General features: G+C 43.0%; 1 protein-coding gene and 1 long non-coding RNA gene across 2 annotated transcripts in view; one reads left to right on the top strand and one right to left on the bottom strand.

Moving 5' to 3' along the window:
- Positions 1-12581, top strand: part of SV2C (synaptic vesicle glycoprotein 2C) — a 244350-nt gene that overhangs the window by 132639 nt on the left and 99130 nt on the right. The window contains exon 4 of the mRNA XM_004270824.3: positions 7820-7971. Coding sequence (XP_004270872.1) covers positions 7820-7971 — 152 coding nt within the window. The remainder of the gene's footprint in view (positions 1-7819; positions 7972-12581) is intronic.
- LOC125963932 (uncharacterized) overlaps positions 1-12581 on the bottom strand; it is a 498665-nt gene that overhangs the window by 439439 nt on the left and 46645 nt on the right. The window lies entirely within an intron of this gene.

The following is a 12581-nucleotide window of genomic DNA, read 5'->3' as shown; positions in this document are numbered from 1 at the left end:
CAAACACCTGTATAGTGCTTGCCCTATGAGATGCTGTGTTACACACTTTGTAAATATTGACTCATTTAAACCTCGTGGTGACCCTATGAGGAAGATACTATTTATTCCATCCATTTTATAGATGAGGAAGTTGAGGCACAGAGAGGTTAAGTAACTGTCCAAGGTCACACAGTAAGTGGTATAGTCATATCATACCCAGGCAGTCTAGCTCCACGCTCATAACCACCAGGCTGTGCTGTCTCAGATTCAATGAGAAATGACTGTGATTTCCTAACACACAATGTCTGATACTTGATAGACACTGAATAAACATTTTGAGCAGATCAGTTCAAGAAGGTTTCTGACCCAAAGAATCGGAATGGAAAGACCTTTTTCAATATGGAAGATGAGGCAACAAACTAAATTATCTTTAATCCAAAAATAATCGCAAACCCAAATTGTAAACAGTGGGTCACAGTAGGCCTGTGTTGGCAAACAGGCCATACGTAGCCACCGAGCACTTGAAATGTGACCAAATTTAGATGTGCTGTAAGTACAAAATACATAGCACTGGATTTCAGAGACTTAATACATACAAAAGAATGAACTGGGAGATTGGGATTGACATATATACACTACTGATACTATGTATAAAATAGATAACTAATGAGAACGTACTGTATAGCACAGGGAACTCTACTCAATGCTCTGTGGTGACCTAAAAGGGAAGGAAATCCAAAGCAGAGGGGATATATGTATACGTACTGCTGATTCACTTTGCTGTACAGTAGAAACTAACACAATATTGTAAAGCAACTATACCCCAATAAAAATTTTTTTAAAAAATACATAAAGAATGTAAAATATCTCATTAATAATTTTTATATTGATTACATGTTAAAATGATAATAGTTGGATACATTGGGTTAAATGAATATATATTAAAAGGAACTATACCTGATTTTTTGCTTTAATTTCTTTTCTAGAAAATTAAAAATTTTATACGTGCCTCACATGGTATTTCTATTGAAAGTCACTGTCTTGGGCAATGCCTTTTAAGAGAATTTCCAACAACGGTTGACCTTTTGGACACACTTTATTTCCCATTATACCCTTTGGCAAAAGAACTGTTGATCCCAAGAGAGAAGGAAGTAACAGAGGAAAAGATCTCCCAGACTCATAATTTATAATTGTGAAAATTAGCCTCGTGCACTTTTTAGAATTGACTCTGTGAGCTCCTTGAGGGTGGGAATGTGTGTTCTTCAAGCCTGTACCTCCAGCAACAGGTGATGTGCTTGGCCCAGAATTTGGCTGGGTGAGGGGCTGCATGGGGGATGATGGATGGATGGGTAAATGGCAGGTGGGTGGGAGGGTGAGAGGAGGAATGAATGACTAGATATATAGCGTAAGTGGCTGGAAAAGTCTGCATGTTTTTTTGACATCATTTCTCACAGATCATTCTAATGATTATCACCATCTTTATTCATGACACCATTTAGGTGCTATGGGAATGCATGCTTCCAGCTCTCTCAGTAGGGAGGTTAATTTTTTTTCAAGACAGCATTAGGATACTGATCTCTGAATACACCTTCTCTCCCAGTGGCACCAGGTCTGTTGGATATGCAGACCTGTATACGTTTGGGAAGCTTAGGTCACCACCCTGATTGCAAACAAGGGCTAGGGGAGTTGAAGTTATGTTGTTTTAGAAACACAACTTTTACATGTTTACATCTCAATATTCTTAAAATAGTCAGGTTTAAACTGTGACTTTGGAGATGGGAGGAATAAAGCTACCCTAACCGCCCATCCTTTAGCACCCATCCTTTATGACTGGGCATAGGGGATTCCCATTCCTTATTTGATGATTGGTTCCATTACCAGGAGATGTTCTCCTGTTTCTATCTTCTTTTTTTTCTTTTTTGGCTGTGTTGGGTCTTTGTTGCTGCAGGCAGTCTGTCTCTAGTTGCCGCAAGCGGGGGCTAGTCTTCATTGCGGTGCGCGGGCTTCTCATTGCGGTGGCTTCTCTGTTGTGGAGCACAGGCCCTAGAATGCGCGGGCTTCAGTAGTTGTGGCTCACGGGCTCTAGAGTGCAGGCTCAGTAGTTGTGGCACATGGGCTTAGTTGCTCCAGAGCATGTGGGATCTTCCCTGGCCAGGGATCGAACCCGTGTCCCCTGCATTGGCAGGTGGATTCTTAACCAGTGCACCACCAGGGAAGTCCCTCCTGCTTCTCTCTTGATTACTCATAATAAACATATGCCTTCTTATCAATACAGCAGTATCATTTTGTGTGCTGACCCAGCCCATTCAGAGATGTTAGATCTGTGTTCTTTCATCTAAGCCTCTGTACAACCTCCTCTGTGATAGTCTGTTTACTTCCATGAAAAGGAAGTCACTGAAAAGTTCATCTTTGAGGCTGTTTTTACTTCTGGGTCCAATTGAAAACATAATGGGGACTTCCCTGGTGGTCCAGTGGTTAAGCCTCCACGCTTCCACTGCAGGGGGCACGGGTTTGATCCCTGGTCGCGGACCTAAGATCCTGCATGCTGCACGGCGCCGCCAAAAAAAAGCAAAAAAGAAAACATAATGAATTGGTTCTGGATTGCTGTCCAGCTTGCCTGGCAGTTCAGCGTCTTCCTTCCTTTTTGGTTGATTCTGAGTAAGGAGTAAAAGGATATTTTTCATGCGGCTTATTTGTCCTTGTGATTCCCGGCATAGACTACACCATTCACTAGTCTTTCTATAAACCCGTAACAATAAAATCGTAATGAAGCCACCAGAGTCAGCTCTTATTATCTGTATGGAACACATGACGTTACAAGGTTATTCAGCTTCCTCCTTAATTTTGTTCTCATGTAATGCCCCATTTCCCAGTGGAAGGGGAAGACCGAGGCACAAGACTGGTTGACAGTCACGTGGTGAAATAAGTTGGAACGAAGTTCCTCTTCGTGACACGCTCAGCTGAAGAACTGAAGCAGAGCAGGGCTACTCGGTAGAATTCCTCCTCAGGACAAGAAGTCGCCGTTCTGTCATTTCCCCCCGAACGCCGTACTTCGAGCCATTTTAGGTACAATTAGCCTTGATGTCTACAACCTCCTTCTTCCACTGCAGAAACCTAACCCCCTCCCCCTCTTCGCCTCAGTAGCCAGCACACATCAGTATCACAAGGTACAGGGACAAACAGAGTCCGCCCCTAAATTGTCATCGGGGCTGGAGTGACGCCAGGTGTGGCTGTGAAACTTGCAGGCCTAGGACAGTCAGGCTTCCCAGATTTTCAAGGAGGCTTGTGGAGACCGTAACGCTTGGCCTTCTCCTTCATCCTGCTGTGCTAAACCCATTCAACTTAAGGGTCTCGTGTTCCCAACAGAGGAGAAATTTTGTCTGTAAAGCTGATACACCCTTTGCCGTATACAGTATTTCACTTGTGGATTTGTCTTAAATTATTGAGGAACATAAATAGGTTTCATGATATTCACTTGATGCCTACTACGGAGTACTGCAGACCTTTTGAGGGATATATTGTGTGTTCCTGCACACGCATGCACACACGCATGCAGTGGGGTGAGGGTGTGGTCCCAGTTTATTCTAGTGATGTGTTCTATGCAGATTTTTTACTTTCTTTATATTTCTATAATTAAAGTTGTAGAAACCTAAAGTTAATAGCACTTAGGGAATAACTCCAGCTCAAATTCCAAATATCAACATTCTGTTTCATTCGTGTCAATTCAATTATTTTGAATCTGACTAACCTTCCACCTACAATAGAGTGTGCATTTCAATTATTATTCCCTTTGTGCCTCCTATTCCCATGGATAATTAAGATTTGACCCTTTATGACAGCTAATAAAATAGACTTAATATCCAATTGGGAGAAAAAATCTTTATAAACCACCCTGATCTGATTGCTTCATTTATGTAAATATTCCATCAGAAATGAACTTGAGCAAATTTCAACAGCAGCTAACTGATCATTATATAAGGAACAACAAAAAAGCGCTCCATGTTAACTGAATTTAGACATGTGTTACCCATCAAGCAGTGTAAAAGATAAGTATTTTATGCCTTAGATTCTGGCTTTTTAATATAAAATACCATATTTTCCATATTATATCCCCATTGCAAGCGTTTCTCAACCTCAGCACTATTAATATCTGGGGCTGGATAATTCTTTGTTGTGAGGGACTGCCTTGTATACTGAAGGATCTTTAGCAGCACGTGTGGCCTCTACCCACTATATGCCAGTGGCAACTTCTGAGTTGTAACAACTAAAAATATCTCCAGACATTGTCAGATGTCTGCTAGGAGAGGGGAGCAAATCAGCGCTATTTAACAACCACTGATATGTGGGAATTTGAAAAGTGCCATTTTAATATTTTTATCTCTTCAAATATTCTCAGAAATTGTATCTTAGTACAATAAAGGAAATAAGGAAATGTGATAGCCCCTCACACAAAATATTGAGGTAGAATAGTAGAGGGAAACTCTGATTATATAAGATTTGGTGGTGAAGGGTGGCAACTAAGACACAGAACTAAGACATAGAATTCAAGAACTCTTTGGGGGCTCTGCTGCTATCAGAACTGCCATTCCAGCACCCCCAACTTCTCAGGTCATATTGGCCTAGGACATAAGATGTTTCCACTCACTGGAGATGTTTAGGTCGTCAGAGCAGATTACGTCTCCCCGACATCACCAGAGAGTCTTTGGGAAATTCACTTCTCCTGAGTAAGCACTTAGTGCATGCTCAGTGGGCCAGGTAAGGGATTCAAAGATGAACACGATACAGTCCTCAACTTCTAAGAGCCTCCCATCTAGTGTAAGCAACGTGTAAGCACTCTGATGGGGTATGAAATACTAGTAATAGTTAATACTACAGCATGCTGTAATGTTTTTTCTCTGCTTGAAGGACGTCACAGTAAGATGAGGAGTAATGTTTTCCCCAAAATAGATGGTCAGCCCACAGTGAGAAATGTGAATGCTTGGATTGAGTTTTAGGTCCCTGGGTCTGAAGGACTTTGCAAGGGAATTAAGCAGACTCCCTCCCTCATTCTTCAGACTCACTTAGCCCTTGATTTTAGAGTTCCTTGTGGCCTGCTTTACAGACATTGAGACATCCATGCAAAAACATCCAAAAAACAAAACAAACAAAAAAACACCTTAAAAAAGAGACCTTGAATCAAAACCGGCAGGATTGTTTAAAAGTCCTAAAGTTGGCGTTCTTTTATGCAACAGTGATTTGTTTAAAACTAACAGGCAAGTCTCCCAAGTCTCATCTTGGTTCAGAGCGGCTTGGCATCTCCTGACACACAGTTGTGCCTTTGTGAAGTGTAAGTTATAGCTCTTACATACAGAATGTCCAGAATCCTGATGAAACATTAATTAGGATGTGAAAAATCAGTAAAAACTGGGACTCTTTCTATGCACTGAGAAGTGAAGGCACAGATTAGGAACCTGGGACTTTATGATGCAGAGAAACAGATTCTTCACATCCAATGACAAAAGGAGTAGCATTAAATGATTTATGACACATTTTATTTCCCATTAAAATTGTGTGCTGTGATGGAACCATTTCAAATCTGTTCAAAACTTCATTGAATTTTTAAATTCAGCTAGCTGTCCGAGCATGGTGTGAGGTCCTCAAGAAGCCAGGCAGAGAACTGTGTGTGTCTATGTGATGTGGTTTATAGCCAGCTGTGACTGTTCATCACAGCATCTGTTTCTTGTTTGGAGGTCTGGTTGATGGACTTGGTCCTGGCTGGCTACCCCTGGTGTGATGGCACTAAGTTGCCATGTGCTGCATCTGAAGTCATGCGGAATCATACAGGGATTTTAGGTAGAACTGTCACATTCATAGCCCAGAGGAACAGATACAGATGCTTTAAGGTGATGATTTTTAAACTCTCTGAGGACTTCCCTGGTGGCACAGTGGTTAAGGATCCACCTGCCAATGCAGGGGACATGGGTTCAATCCCTGGTCCGGGAAGATCCCACATGCCGTGGAGCAAATGAGCCCGCGCGCCACAACTACTGAGCCTGTGCTCTAGAGCCCGCGAGCCACAACTACTGAGCCTGAGTGCCACATCTACTGAAGCCAGCGTGCCTAGAGCCCGTGCTCCACAACAAGAGAAGCCACCGCAATGAGAAGCCCACTCACTGCAACGAAGAGTAGCCCCTGCTCGCCGCAACCAGAGAAAGCCCGCTCACAGCAACAAAGACTCAATGCAGCCAAAAATAAATAAATTTATTTTTAAAAATAAATTAAAAAAAAACTGCTTTATTTAGAAAAAAATAAACTCTTTGAACAGCCGCTCTCGCTAAGAAACACATTGTGACTCATTATACATTTATATATATAAGTATATATAGTTATATATTAAATATATATGTATACTCACATATATATACAAATATACATTATATGCTATAAATATATTTATTACGGACACAAAATTTAATGAAATGATGCTTATCCTTATTACTTGAGTGTCACTCAAATATTTCATCTCTATTTCAATTTTTAAAATGCTGTTTACATTTACTAAATTAATTCCATAGCCTACAGATTGAAAAACACTGTTCTAGGTGGTCTGCCCATATCCAGCAGTTGATAACTACCACATTACTATAAGCAGGGGCAGACTTATGAAATGATGCCATACTTTGACCTACTAGTTGATGCAGAGTGACATTATGAACGCTGCGGTTCCTTTGGTACATCTAGTTTGCTGCAGAGATGGCCTTTCTCTTAATCGCATTTGCTAAGGTCACTGCCAGTACTTCTTTATCATATCAAAGGCTCTAAGGAAATCAGTTATTGCTAAATGAATAAATACCTGTGTTACACCTTGACATCAAATTTACATGAAATGTCAATAGCAGTTTTCCTTATAGAATTCTGAACATAAAAGAATCAATACATATTTTAAAAACTGTATCACTAGATGTTGTCTTTACAACTTGCTTATATTGTTGCACATTTTATAAAAAAAATGTTTAAGAATTCACATATTGTTTGGAATGATAGTAATTTTTTCCCATACTACCTTACTTTCTTAGGCAATAGCTCTTAAAATTTGGGGGTTAAGGTCAGTTTGAAATTCTGATGAGATCTACATGGCCCATCTCCCCAGAATGAACAAAACGTTTATTCCATAGACCCTCATTTGAGAACCCTTAACCTGGATAGAGCTCACTGTTCATATCCTCTATCCAGAGATCAGTCAGCATCTCTTATAATCACCCAGACTGGAAGGAAGCATTGTACTCTTGGTATCTAAACCAGGAGCTCGTACTCGTTCAGCAATATCTGCTGAATTGGGACCAGAGCCAGTCTAGGAAACAACCCTGTTGGTCCTGTGTTTGCTGACACATCAGCCAGATTAGGCTCCAGGACCAATGCTGTGGGGTAGTAAGTATAGGTTGCAGACAGCCCTCTTGAGGTGTTTGAAGCTGTTTCCAAAGTCTCCAGGTAATGGACAGGACATAATCATAGTATCTTTTTCTAATGTGTTAATTAAAATATTCCCTAGATTATACCAAATATTGTGGGCTTTTTTTTGATAAATATCATGTCGAACATTCAACAAGGAACAGAAAGTCCATGGAGAACTTAAGCTAAGTTCTGTAAAGCACAGGAGTGGGGCACCACTGCCACCTTTTGGTAACATAGCTTAATTGCAGGTTCAAGATTAAAGTTACTAAATGGTAGAAAATATACCTTCGTTGATATGCTGGGATAGAGAGAGAGCATGTGTTGTTAGAGCCTGCTTTGGCTCTGCCCTTTGTACTTCACATTGGCTGTACAGGCCCTGATTTCACATATCCTCTGTACCTCTTGGCAGGATTGGAGGAGCCATTCCCACCGTGTTCTCCTACTTTGCTGAAGTGCTGGCCCGAGGGAAGCGGGGTGAGCATCTGAGCTGGCTCTGCATGTTCTGGATGATTGGTGGCATCTACGCCTCTGCCATGGCCTGGGCCATCATCCCACACTACGGTAAGAGGCTGGCCTTGCGCCAGTCGGGCAGTCGTCTTGTTTTATTTCAGCTTCCATTCCCATCCCTTTCCTCTCTCGTAAGTGCTGATTTGAGAACAACACTGTCATCATCATCTTTCTCCCTCTTGTAATGTCTAGGATTCCCACCCCCCTTATAGAGATCTGTGTAAGGTAAGACTGTGCCAGTGATCATTTAGGGATACTTTTTCATTTTGCTATTTTTAATGCCACTGCTTTCAGTTGTTTCCTTTGTGCTATCGACTCTGGGGTCCCCACGTAAGTGGAGGTGAAAGGATGCATAGATCATAATCAGCATATAAGGCAACGTGACTTACAATTGTTCTGGGGACTTTCACGCACAGGAGGCACCCACAAGTGCCTTTATTAGTCTCCTCTGGGCTTAGTCCAAGGCTCAGCCCATGTCAGCCTCACCTCTTCTGGCAGCTCAGAACTAGGATGGGAGCAGGAAGAATCCCATCTTGTCAAGGACCATCAATTTGCAGAACTTAAGAGGTGACTCTACCACCCTTGCTCCACAGGTCCCCTCCTCAGTTTCTCCTAAGCACTTAACCATTCCTGCCAGCTCAGAATACTTGAAGGTTTCATGTTTCTGAGCAGTACTTGCCCTCTCAGAAGGGGCAAGCTCCCAGTTGCTTCACCCACAAACAATGAACTGCCGGGAGAGGTTAACAGAATCTAGGAATTGAATTCAATATGTAAGGAAAGGGGAGGGGACGTGTTTTGGTTATATTTGTGCACGTATGAGTGTGTGTATGTGTATGAAAACAGGCTGAAGTTGGCAAACTATGAGTACTATGTACGTTAAAACCACTATGATTTCAAAAACTCATTCTTTGTTCTATCTAAAATCTAATCAATCTAAAAAATTAGATTTCAAAAATTCACTCCTTGCTCATTTTCTGGTTTTCTGCCTTTTTTTTTTAAGAACAGAGCAGGTTTTCATTATAAAGCATAGTTCTGCTAGGGAAAAACCTTAAGTGAATTTAACTCATTGCTATAATCAAAGACAAGACAGACTTCAGTGTTCAGATGCATTGTGATTTTTCATACTGAGCTATAAAATTCATGTTGTCACACTCTTTCTTTTAATAAACCTAAGAAGTTATTTGCAAACCACAATTGTATTTGACAACAACAAAAAATACACAAGACATAAGAAATTGGTTACGGGGCCTGAAGAGAACTTTCCTTTGCCAAACATTTGAGTGTGATGGGTTTCTCATTTTTAGACTCTTTGGTCACTTCTGGGCCAGAGATGCCCTCATATAGGCAGTTAACCATATCCACCGTGAGGCTTGTCCTCTGCCACCATCTGAGGAATTAAAGGAGATTCTCCTCCTTCATCTGGGACCTGAGGACCTCAGTCACGCTAAGAACCTTCCCCTGTATGGCGGTGTCTAACGCCCGCCCCACTCAGCTCGCTGTTCCCAATGGAAGAGTCACTTAGCTACCACGTAAGGAATTGCTCCTTAGGAACTATGTATCAGGAGACAAAAGGGAGATGTGGGGCCTGGGCAGAGTCCAGCTGTACCCAGCATTGCCCCCAGAGCCACCGCTAGTCCATACGCAGCCTTTGTGTAAATGGAAATAAGGCGCCAGGTGCAGGTCGTCACAATTACAGCCCCACTGGCCGTCTCTGCCAGGTACTTGCACAGAGCACAGCCTGGCAGCTGGATTCTGTCTGAGGCCAGAATGTTCTGTGTCTCAGCCTCTGGTGACAGCACAGCTTCTTGGCTCCTGGCTTTATTGCTGCCCCCTTCCTGGTCCTCCCTTCCCATCACATCTCAGAATTTCTCCTGCTGGCCTCCCTAAACTCATAACTCAGGCCGGCCTTTGCAGTCTGCCTATTTCCACCAGGCCTGGACATGATGGGTTTTGTTTTTGATTTTGTTTCCTCACTCAGTATTCAGCTCCCCAGACTCCTGCCTTTCGCACATCCCTGCCCTTGAACTGTGATGAGCATTGTGGAGGGCTCCAGGTTTGTCTCTGGCCTTGCCAGCTGTCAGTGGCCGACCCACAAAAGATTAGCATGATCCCCAGCTTTATTTTTCTCAAGCACACATATTCTTATTAGAGCAAAAAGGGCCACCTAAACCATACATAGCCAGAAAGAGGGAGGTTGTGAATCATAAACAATGCTTGAAAAGTTACAGAGACAGTCACAATACAACAGAATTAAATGCATCTGAGGCTGACATTAATTTCTGTATTGAAGGAACCAATAATGACCTGGTTAAGAAATCAGTAACAGAAAATTAAAACCGTGTGCCCATGCTTTACTGAAGGCTTTCCATGGCCAGAATGTGGCAAAAAAAAAAAAACAAAAAAAAACCCACAAAAAAACAAAAAGGAAAACCAGCAAATTACTGCTGTCAATCCTGTCTGTGTATTAGAATCAGCAGGGGAGGTTTTTTAAATACCCTTGCTGAGTTCATTTTATGCTCTTGCAACTTGAAGAGTTTTAATTTTTTCAAAATAAAAGAGCTTAATGTTAAAAGTCCTGTGCTGAGGCTTCTGGGAGATGATGATGTTCTGTATCTGGATGGGGATGGGGTGGGTTTCAAGAGTATTTATTCATAAAAATTCATTGAGCTGGGTGCTCAAGGTTTGTGCATGTCACTGTATGGAGGTTACACTTTTTCCTAAGCACTTTTTAATAGAAGTTCACCACTTCCCGCACCCCCCTGAAAATACCCATGCTTGGGTCCTACCGCAGATCAAATGAGTCAGGTTCTCTGGGCTGGGGACTTAGCATCTATCCTTTTAAAGCCCCCAGGTGGTTCTCACGTGCAGCCCAGATTGAGATTTCGTCAGCTCTGTACCTCTCCCAGTGGGTGATGCCCAAAGCCCCTGGGACTTTGTCATGTATATACAGGGCAGCTCTGAATGGGAGCAAACAGCGAGCTTGACCTGCGTGGTTGACTTATTCAGTTGGTGTTTGAGTTTTAATATTGTTGGTTTCATCCAGGCTAAAGGGCTTTTCCAGTCATCCAGTTCAGAATCACACTTTAAAAGTAACTGTAACATCTAGATATCTCTTCTTTCCAATGACACATCTTTTTACTCTACTTAAAAAAAGACAGAGGGTTAAAAGTCCATGTACCTTCCCTGTTACCTCGGAAAAAATAAGAAGCTTTCTATTTTCCCTCTGAAATTCTGCAGGGTATAAATGATGCCACAGCCCACAGAAATAACAAGAGAGCATGCAGGTCCTCGCCTCTCTATCTTTCATTCAGGAGACCTCTGAGCAACACCCCTGTACAGTGTATTGAATTTTCACCCAGCAGGGAAGGAATTCAGGGCACAGTAAAGCAACTCAGAGTCAGGTACTGGCCCTTCTCACACTGGTAATAAGATTTGCTCTGGAGGGAAGGAATCAGTAATTGGCATCCACATGGCAAGGATGTCAAGGGATAGATGATGCGTATAGTCATGGGGAAAGCAGGTGCTCTTGTGTTTCTGGGCATCACCTTTCCGCATTTGTGGCTGAGCAGTCAGTGCGTCAAGCCTGAGCATATGCCGTGAGACAAGAATTGTGGCTCCAGACAAGCTTCTGAGGCAAAGCAGACCTTGAGCTGGTCACTAAGGATGTTGAAAGGAAACCTGGAGGGATTCTTAGGAAGTTAGACACAACTTTCAGAAAGGGTGTTCGGACCCTTTCTGCAGGGGCTGGTTAGTTAAGACTTGGGCTGTGCCAGAAGCTACTGATGGATCTTGGATTCACCTGGCCTGCCGCCAACCATGTTTCTGTACAAGCATCAGATGACCATGCGCTTTACCTTCCCATCACTGCTCTTGGGGCTGCAAACTTCCCTGGAGTCAGATGGACGCCAGCACCTGAAGGTCCGCACTCTGACAAGACGTTAGGGGACAGGATACAGATGTCATCCCACCAGGCACCTTTCCTGTAAAGTAAGGGAGGGGGAGAGAAGAACCCACCCAGAAGTAAACACCTTGGCCTCAGAGCTCAGGGGCCTGTAGCCGCTGAGAGCAGGTGTTAGAAAGTGTGGTTCCTCTTGACCCACACCCATTCTCAAGCCAACGACTTGACCCCCAGTGGGGACTGGCTTCTGGTTCACAAAAGAACAAGCATTGTGTCAGGGAACAGATGGCACAGGTACAAAGGTTGCCTTGCAGCCTTTCTCCCCTCCCCCACGTCCCCTATGTATCAGGACACCTCAGCATTGAATGGAAGCCCCAGTGCCCTAAGGGGAAAGTGGGACAGGGAGCTGAATCCCAGGCCCTTTCCCTCCTTGGCGGAGAGCTTTCATTGAGTCCCGGGCTTCGGAGTGGCTGCCAGGTTGCTGTGCTGTCCGCTCCATTAAACCCTCTGTCATCATTTCCTTTCTTTCTTTCTTTTTTTTGTTTTTTAACATCTTTATTGAGTATAATTGCTTTACAGTGGTGTGTTAGTTTCTGCTTACATTCACTTTTATATCAGATGAGGTACTGTCCCCTGCCGAGGTGTGTGACAGTGCACAGCAAGGACCTTCAGTTAGCTAGGTGGGAAGGCTCTCAGCACGAAATGCCTCAGCTCTTAAAGCCCACAGCACCCGGGCTAGAGCAGCCCCACTGCCTCCATCGCCTAC

This window comes from Orcinus orca, chromosome 3 (assembly GCF_937001465.1).
Source record: "Orcinus orca chromosome 3, mOrcOrc1.1, whole genome shotgun sequence".
NCBI lineage: Eukaryota > Metazoa > Chordata > Mammalia > Artiodactyla > Delphinidae > Orcinus > Orcinus orca.
The sequence above is the reverse complement of the archived record's forward strand: the minus strand, read 5'-3'. Positions and strand labels throughout refer to the sequence as shown.